The sequence below is a fragment of the Orbicella faveolata genome, unplaced genomic scaffold, assembly GCF_042242905.1.
Source record: "Orbicella faveolata isolate gen_17 unplaced genomic scaffold, um_ofav_v1 contig_35, whole genome shotgun sequence".
NCBI lineage: Eukaryota > Metazoa > Cnidaria > Anthozoa > Scleractinia > Merulinidae > Orbicella > Orbicella faveolata.
In genome coordinates, this window is record NW_028301564.1 from 17,707,882 (window position 1) to 17,717,869 (window position 9,988).

The 9,988-nt window shown below is 45.6% G+C and overlaps 1 protein-coding gene and 1 pseudogene across 1 annotated transcript; both read right to left on the reverse strand.

Annotated features, from left to right (window-relative positions):
- Positions 1–387: 387 nt before the first annotated feature.
- Positions 388–2,079, reverse strand: LOC149103568 (uncharacterized; annotated as a pseudogene).
- Positions 2,080–7,556: 5,477 nt separating this feature from the next.
- LOC149103569 (uncharacterized) lies at positions 7,557–8,022 on the reverse strand. The gene has a single exon (XM_089272803.1). The coding sequence runs from the start codon at positions 8,020–8,022 to the stop codon at positions 7,624–7,626; it is 399 nt and encodes a 132-aa protein (XP_089128929.1). The 3' UTR covers positions 7,557–7,623.
- Between the last annotated feature and the right edge of the window lie 1,966 nt (positions 8,023–9,988).

The window sequence follows — 9,988 nt, forward strand, 5'->3', positions numbered from 1 at the left end:
CTCTTTTTCTTGTACATTGACACGTCGACATCCGATTGATCTCTCAACCTCCACATGTATCGATGTCGTATCATGTTCAGTAACTCGGTACCGGTCCTCGGCGTGAATTCCAAATCGCCTTCTCTTGTCACTCCAGCGACATTAGTGTATATGTTTCGAGTTGCGTTCTCCATCTCGATCCACCAGATTTCAAACAGAAGAGAATCTTTCAAGCGCATCTTACACACAGCGGACGAAAAAGAGAGGTCGCTGATACCCACTTTCCATCCCGACTCTCTCAACTGTAACGGGTTCAGCAAACGATTCTTGAAACTGTTGGCCCTGTTGTCCGGGAATTCGCTCATGCTGGCATTGCTCATCAACTGCACGTAAAAGTCATCGGGAGACTCATTCATCCTTAAAGTGTAATGTCAACGAGGTCACGCCCGATTCAAAGTCTACCAGTCTTCCGTCGTTCTTGGCCAATTACACCTCCACTATATCCAAAACATTGCTGCGCACAGGTGTATATCGAATCTGATTCGGTTCGTACATCGTCTTGGTAGGGTCGTGGGGTACTTCTCTCAATAGGTCCGTCACTCGATTCCCTGTGATCGTGCTATGACCTACATTCGAATACAGGTACATGGGACTGCGAGGAGGAGGGAGGTCCGGATGGACGGTGACTCCCCGATACGCCTTGGAGTATTCCTCGTCCAAATAACTGAAGTGCCAGTTGCAATAGGGACTGAGCTGTAACGTACTGTGGCTTTTCAAATTCCAAAAGTTATGAGCGCGATTGGTGTCATGGTTGGTCCAGTCTTTCTTAAAATCAGATGGGACGGTGTCGTTTGGAAAGATCTTGATCACATTCATGTTCAAGTCAACGGAGTAATACGAATCCTCGTTAATCAAACCCAACGCCTTGACCAGTTTAGAACAAAAATACACTCTGGGACGTTGTCTGTCTCCGGACTCGTTGAGGAACGTGTCAGTGTTGTTCAGAATCAAATCATTCCCCTCCCATCTGAACACGGGGTAGTATTTTTTACCGTCTGGTGCTTGTAGACTTTCGTTTGCGCGATCCATATAATGATACATTCGTTCGTGAAAACGATTGATGAGGTATTGCATGAGAGATCTGCCACTCATCACTTTGTGTCGGTCACGGTTCAGTTCCTTACCGGTGACGTCAAATGGTACGTGGTATCGCCCAGGACGCCACGTAACCCCATCGGATTGCAAGATGAACGTTTCAATAGTCCACTCAATACCGAACACATAATCATCATCGTCAAAGTCGTGCGCTTGAGGGACTGGTACTTGATGCGGTCGTGCAGGTTGTATCGGGTAAGAAACGCCTGCCAATCCCACTTTCCATTCCTTGTCGGAGTCAAACGTGAGAGGGTAAGGCAGACGATTCTTGAAACTGTTGGCCTTGTTGTCCGGGAACTCGCTCATGCTGGCGTTGCTCAGCAACTGCACGTAAAAGTCTTTCATTTTTTCGTCTTTTTCACGAGCACGTCTTTTTTATCCACCCAACTGTCGTACTTGACTGGCCAACCTTTCCAACGCACCAAGACTTTATCCCCTTTTCGTTTGACGATCTTGTCGATACGGAACAGATCGTCGTCTTCCACGGTCACCTTTTGCAAATCTTGCGTGTAAAACGTCCCATCGACCGACGTCCCATCCCATTCTTCCACTTTGTACATGGGAACCTTACCCGGACGCACCCTACGTATCACAAACACCTCTTCGGTCCAACCGGGTAAATACCCCTTCTTGAACTGTCGGAACTTCTTGTTCAGTCTCACACGATCCCCGACTTTGAGTTGAGGTTTTCTTCATTTTTTTCCCTTTTTCTTTCCGTAAAGAGTCTCCCACACGTCCTCGCTATTGGTCAAAGTCACTTGATCGGGAGCCATCTTGATACTGTGATGATACGATCGATTGTACCCTTTGACCAGATCTTGTAACACGGGTACAAACTTCAACGTATTCTGCACGGTGAAGTACCGATACAAACGTTCTTTCAGGGTCCGATTGAACCGTTCCACTACACTGGATTTCGTATCCCCTTGGGTCGAAAAATGATGAATGCCCTTCTGTTTCATCAAATCCTGAAATGTCTTGTTGTAGAATTCCTTCCCGTCGTCCGTCTGAAGATTGATGGGTTTTCTACCTCCTTTCAAGATCTTAGCCATGGCCTCCATCACCGCTTTACCTGTCTTCCTCTTCAAGGGTTGGACCCAGGCGTGCTTGGAAAACATGTCCACCACCGTCAAGAGATAACGATACCCTCGATTGTACTTGGCGATATTGATCACCTCGATCAAGTCAGCCGTCCACTGCTTGTCGATTCCGAACACCACAACCGGGACCGTGGGAAACCGACGACGTCTGGGTTTGTGCAACGAGTACCCCAAATCCCGTTGCAAGACCTCGCAAGCACGTCATACCGAGATCTTATTGGCCTTGGCGAATCGTGTCAGACCATCCAGACTACCGGGTCTGGAAGGATCCCGATACCGTCCCAGTAACGTCCCGGTCGAAATCACCTTCTTCTTTTGACTTTTACTCTTCTTCATAATCGCCAAAGTACGTAAATGCACTGTCTCCACAACTCGAAACGTTGCTCACGTACATCGAGATACTTCTTAAATGAATCAGGTTGCTGTTTCAACCACAACATATAAGCAACAAAACGCATCACGTTGCCTTCGACATTAGTCTCATCAAACACCTCCAAGGGCGAATCACTGAAAGTACCTGGGATGGGTTCACCTTCACCGTATCGTGCATAGACTCTAGCACACTTGGAACACAAGGCGATCCAACTACATCGATCGGCCATGGTCGCACACACTCTCGAGATCAACCAACTCAGTGCTTGAGACATCATAAAATGATTCAACCCAATTTTTTATTTCAACTTTCTTATATGTACAAAAACGTCGTGCCTGATTGGTTCTTACGAAAAAACAAATCTGATTGGTTATCGAAAAGAAGGCGAAAGAATACTGATTAGTATTACACATTTCGTCGTCATCATCCTCGGATGTGAATCCTGACGTGTTGTCAGGCAGTTCCATGTTCTTACAATCTTGGCGATACTCCTCATCATAGTCCTCGTCGTAGGAATCCATGGCATAATATCTACAATTTCTCCAACAACAACCCCCTTTACTGGGTCTCCACTTCAGGGCTTCTTCCTCATCCCCCTTCACATAAAATGCCTGACGCATCGATTCCTTACAGACACCACAGAGTTCATCATCCTCATCAGCCTCAATGGCACAAAAGAAAAACCGATCCTTCCACAGATCACGTTGACGCATGATATCATTGATCAACTCTTCCAACTTCAGACAAGTTTCCTTGTGATCTCCCTTGTTGAAAGTCAGTAACGACTTCACCCTGGGACTCTCGTCTGCCTCCAACACCCGTCGTGATATGTCACGAGCGAACCGCAAGGGTTTAAACAGATCACGGATACCCTCACTCATTGTGTACGTGATGTTATCGGTGGCAATCAAACAGGAACGCTCTACGTCCAGGGTGGGATCCCGACAATGAATAAATCTGAAATGGTTGGTACAACTTCTATACAGCACACGACACCACTCACCACAGAACAGATACACCCTGTCATTCTTCTTCATTAACTTCAAAATCGTACCACCCCAGTCAGGACGACGTCTCATCAATAGATCAAAACACCACATACACTCAGGTATTTTACCTAACGGTTCGAAGAGATTGTCAAAAATGTACACGTCCACTTTTGCATTCGGAATGGCATCGAGATCTCTTAAAGTTTCTACCTTCTCATCCGCAGTCTGCTTCACTAGTTCCCGAATCTGGTTAGAGTTGCTGTAGTAAGTCATCTGGACTCGTTAAACTTCTTTCTTCCTAGATCCGACAAATCAGGATGGTTCTTTGGGTCGCCCCAGTCAATCAGGTGTCTTTGAAGCCTATAGTACAAAGGGGAGACAACGTGCAATTCTAAGTCAAATAGCTTCACATGTAACGGTCTTTCGCCTTCTTCGATTTCCTCCAAAACATCAGAAGCTCGATTCAAAATTCGTCTCAAATCTTGCACGATCTCTGCCACGTCTCTATCATTCATAGGTCTATAGGTCATCACTTCACCACGAGCAAGTCGAGAATGATTCACTGCGTCAAGCGGGCTCCTTTTATACCCGTGGCGCACCTCCACTTTCACTCAGTACACGTACTTTCAGTGATCACGTGTCATTTTTTAACTCAACCAATCAGAATGAAGACCAGCACATGATCCCATCACCTGACACGTCTCCGATTGGTCGTAAAACCGTCTATAAAGTTGAACCACGCATTCCATCACGAGTCATTTCGCAGGTGCCATGGATTCACATGTTGAACCCGATAAGAAAACAAAATCATCCAAAAAGGAGGCTCATAAGAAACTGAAACTGCTCCTACCCAAGAGAGTGGAAGGAGGAGGTAAACTACAATCCACCTTAGATGGCTATTCAAAAAACCTCGTTCTAGACTACGTTTCAAAGAACGCGTACTCCTCAAAGAGATCACACCGGACTCTGTCAGTTGGACCACCGTACCTCTCAAAGGCTTCTCACAACCCTGGAGCGCCTTTTCAATCAAATGCCAAGAAGTCAAAAGCGAAATGAAATGTAACCATCAACATCGAAGACTAAGACTGACCCCCAAAAACGTGCGAAAAACCAGACACATCCTAGAAACCATGCTACGAGAAAACACCTTGTTGGGGTGCTAACTCAATCTCTATCTTCTTCATAGAGTCAAAGCTACCTGCCATTCAAGGCGGATGCCTGACAGTGCTAGAAGAATCACCTCCTCCAATCGTCATTCAATCCATGTCACGGATAGGACTCGAGAAATTTGAGAAAGACAACGTCATAAAATTACCACCCAAAGTGGACGACAAAGGAGAATTCACTGAAGTACAAGTGTTGCAGGAATTCGACCCCGATCAGTTCCTGAACCAACTGAAAAAAACACAAAATCACACCTGCCCGCATTGTATGGTACCCATGAAATTTGGGAGTGTGCAAACCCCCGACGGTAGTACCTGGGAGTATTACCGATGCCCCTCTTCCAGATTCTTCACCAAGTGTTATGTGACCTGTGGTGCTAGTGAAGTGAGCACCTACCTGAAACGCGTCGACGAACAGACCCACCCCTGCTACAAAACCATCAACCCAGCCCGTTTCCGATGTCTATGCAACAAGTCCCTGGTCTTAGCCACCTCCCACTCCGAGGCTAACCCAGACAGGCTCTATCTCAAGTGCCCCAAGCGCACCTGCAAGTTCTTTCAATGGATCAACGAACTCCCACGAGGGGCCGCCGAAGCTAAACTGATCAATGGACAGAACCCAAACTAAGAAAGAGACAGACACAGTTTTTGTAAAAACACACTCTGATTTTTTAATTCACATTCTTTTCTACATGTTTGGCAACTTATCTTCCGCATCGATCATCGATCGCATTGTGTTCTGGTTGCATTGATTGAAAATGCTATAATAAAAGTTTATGACATTGATATATCGCTTTGCCGTGTTCTTTTGTCTCTCAGTCCAGTGAGCGATGAAAGGCTCAAATTGATAGCATAACATAAGTCTGGGAAATGTCACTCTGTCCACTAGTGGCTTCACTTTCAGTTCCCACACAATGTTCCTTCGAATGGCCAGGATCGCATTGAACAACGTTCTACCAAACACCTTCTCTATGATGCGATATTTTCGCTGGCTTCGTGTCCAGTTCTCGCGCTGCTCATCCGTGAAGAAGAGGATCTGGTGCAACATCACCTCGAGCTGACTTGAATCCTTGAACCGTATAAGCCAACGGCGGCCCGTCAACAAATCCCGGATTGGGAAATCCATCTCCTCATAAAATCGAACCCAGTCCTCATCCATTCTATCACTTGCCTTGTAGGTAGTCTCAGGCTTTCTCGGCACATGGTTTTGCAGACCAATCTCTCTAAGGGCCATAGTGATGCTCAATACAAGTTTCAAAAACTGAGTGAAGAGCAGACAACGCCGGTTCGCTTTATGCAGATCCGTCCAGCCAATCACAGATCAAGCCGAGATCACGTGTTCCTACAGACCCAGGGGATAGGGGGTATCCCCTACCACGCCCCACTCACGGTCGTAGACTGGACCCAGTTGTACTGGGTGTATAAAACAAGCGAGTTGGACCGTTCACTTTCACTCTGAGTTTTAGTGAAAAAACTTGTATGAGTGCCTATAGAAGACTGTGGATATTATCATTGCTGTGGGTGGCGAAACCAAGTGAGTATGGAAGTGTTAGAGCGATGTAATTCTGAGTTGACTACCTTGGGAAAGCGGGTGCGAGAGTGGATGAAGGACGAAGAAGAGACCCCTTTGTACAGGGACCCAGAAAACCTTTTAGGTTTCATCGGGGTGGCCCTGGATGAGATAGACTTATTATTCCTAGAAGAGATGCTGGGGGTCGCTGAAGAAGACGATATTAATGATTTAGTAATCGATGTGGACTGGGCTCTCAACGCCTACAAACAATTATTATGACTTTTTTAGAATGGAACCCAGCTGTTGTTATGTCTGTAAGCAATCCACACCATGCTGCCGCCAACCTATCTTAGAATTGGGTAAAAACGGGACCCACAACAAATTCGTCCACGCAGTCTCGGGACCGCGGAGAGAAGCCTGGGGACTAGGGTGCGTCTATTCAACCTGTTGCGGGGCCATCTATGGCATGTACCACAATAAAGAGACTTCCCGTTACGATCCCGTCTTCCTTGGAAACCATTATGATGAGGCGCTGAACAGAGTCAATCATGTCAAATCTTTTCTTTATTATGATCATGAAGAAGAAAAAAAAGAGGGCGCTGGTCATCAGGATCGTGCACACGTCCCACCCTGTAATCAAGTGTAGTGTCCAATAAAAAGTTGTTTTTTGTTCTATTTTCAGACTCAATGTCATTTCCTAACCCAAAATGCATGTGGTGTAAGGAAGGATTCACCCCCAATCACAGTATCAACGACTACTTCCTGACCACGTGTTGCGACCAATTCTATCACGGAACCTGTAGAACCCTCCACAATTGGTGGCTGCACCCTACCCAAAGACTCTGCCCTCATTGTAAAACCGTGAATTTTGGAGAACCTCACCATGACATCCCACAAACCAAGTCCTAAAGAGGTAAGCGCTTCGATGGTCTAATGGTTAAGATGTTGAGTTGTGGCCTCAAAGACCCAGGTTCGATTCCTGGTCGGGGCATTCATTTTTTCTCTCTTATTTTTCCATAGAGACCCCTGGCCTGTAAAATCTGCTTGGACGAACCCCACCCCGACGAAGATGTCATGCTCCTCTTCCTCACCCAACATTTCCCCTACCCATGGTACATGAGAAAAGACCTCTCCGATGTATGGCCCTTCGGACGCGTTTTTGAATCCTCAGGCTTTCACGGAGAATTTCTCACCCCTCAGACCATGATGTTATCCCTCGTGCACCTGGGAACCAATGACGTGCAAGCACTCAAGATGATGCAAAAAATCACACAACAAACCATGTACATTCTCTCGTTAAAGGATCTTTATTAGTTTTTGTTACAGGCATCATTAAAAATCTTGTGTTTTTTCACTCTGGTGGTGACATCATCGTATTGATAAATGCTTGGTACGCCAAGTCTTCTCTGTCGCCCCAACCGCTCCTCCACTCTTTCCATCCGGCCTCAAAACTATCCTTCAACCTCTCCAAGCACACGGGGTCCTTATCCGTCAGAGACTCGTCACTAAGCATCCTCTTTGACATGGCTTGTCTGAACTTGATCACCTCATCAGCCAGCTTCGTCATTTCTTTCTTCAGGACGTTATCCGTACTGTCACTAACGGCACTTTTCATAATCTTTCCAAGAAGATTATCCTTCACAGCCTTCAACACTCTCTCCGCAAATTCATCTCTCGGAATCAAGTCTGGCAACTCTCCTGCAGGAATCTCAACCACCTCCACCTTCATCTTGCTCTCCACTGAGGCCATCTTCTTGTCGTCGATCTCGAAACAACAATGCCAACTCCACCAAAATCCACCTTTTTTATTCACATCCGAACCCTCTCTCATTGGTTCGCACCTTATTTGACCAACCACGTGACACCCTCAATTTCACGCATTGGCTCGCGCCTTATTTGGGCATGCGCAGTGACGTCATTTCCGGTGGGCGCCATTTTCTACCTTTCAATGCGCCATCTTGGATTTTAAAATTTAAGAGAATGTATGGGAAATTTTTGGTCCCGTGGTATAATCCCTGCACGCTGATTGGTTACGGCCCCTATGAGCGCTATTGACTACTTCTGTGAGTCTGAAAAACCTTTGGCAGTGGCCCAAGTCGCTGTGCCTATTCGGAAACTGTGGGATTTGTACAAAGCAGGATCAAGATTGCAAAATCGTAGTGCTCGATTAAGTTGTTCCACAAAAAAGGATCTAGTGATAGGTGCCCCGTCCGGCCAGCAGAAAAGAGGACCATTGAACGATCCTCGTGTAGAAACGAAATCTAGTATGGCTTGGACCGGACAACAAAAGCCTTCTTTATATATATAAATCGTAGAGGGGGGCCCATTGTTACTATGTTTGTATTTCAAAATCGTGAGCTGCAGGGCTGTTACCTGTCTTTTCTCGTTTACTAAATGCTCTAGTTGAGGAAGCCTAATAAGATTATTATAATCCCTTCCGTTAACGGTAATCTCCCCAACGCGTAAAAAGGCGAAAAAAACTAAAGAGCACATGGCTGTCAGCATTTGTAATTGATACGCTGACCCTGTGGTGCTTTGAAATGACGCAATGATCTGTCTCCATGTCGGTAGTGTAATAGGAAGACGCACATCGTGCACCGGCGTTAACTTACTGTAGCCTTTCAGATTTTGTCGAATAAGCACAGTTTCTGTAGGATCGTTAACTCCTGCTAACCTATGAGCATAACCAATAGCTGATAAGTAGCTAGTAACGGTCGAAGAAGCGTATTTCAGTGAATATTGGTGAGACACAAATAATGCCAAGACAGCTGGCTGTAACGGTAAGCTTAAATTACAGTTACCTAACCAGGACTGAGCCCAAGCGAGAAATAATGACCAGGACCATTTGTAAGCGTCCTTGGAACCCTTAGACAAACTGGCAGATAACAAGTGCCTTGTTACAGAAGCCAGTTCTGTGGTAGAAGATGGGCTGGTTCTAGCGTTTGTGCATGATCCACACCCTGGCCGACGGACTTGAATTTCGTAACCTGTAAGCGCAATAAAGCATCAGCTTTGACATTATACACCCCAGGCACGTGAACCGACCGAAACAAAATATTATGTTTCAAACATTGCAAGAGGAGCTCACGACCTTGAGTTGATCTTTGCTTGTTTTTCTATCAATTACCTCTACTAGGCCTTGATTGTCTGTATGAAACAAAATGCACTTATTTGCTAGATCTGAAGCCCATATAGAAACACTAATAACAATGGGAAACATTTCTAGAACTATAATATTCTTACCTAGCCAGCTATGAGGCCAGGGGCCGAAAAACCAATGTGCACCGAAGACATCGCCATAGCCTAAAGAGCCTGCTGCATCGGTATGAAGGTGGAGTTTAGCAGACGAAAGCCAAATATAATCCAAAAAGAAAGATTTACCATTGTATGATTCTAGGAAAGTAAGCCATAAGCGAAGATCTGCTTTTGTTTCACGATTAAGACGGATAAAATGGCGTGAGCGCTTGACCTCTACAGTTAAATTAATTAGACGGCGTAAATAGCTTCTACCGGGTACAATTACAGAGCAAGTAAAATTAAGGAGACCAATTAAAGATTGTAGTTCAGTCAACGTAACCTTCTTTCTTGGGAGAAAGTCCCGAATAAGCGAACGACATTTTGCAAGCTTTTCCTCTGGAAGCCGGGCTTCCATTTTAAGTGTGTCTAATTCAATGCCCGCAAATGGTAAAACAAAGTTAGGACCTACTGTTTTTTCA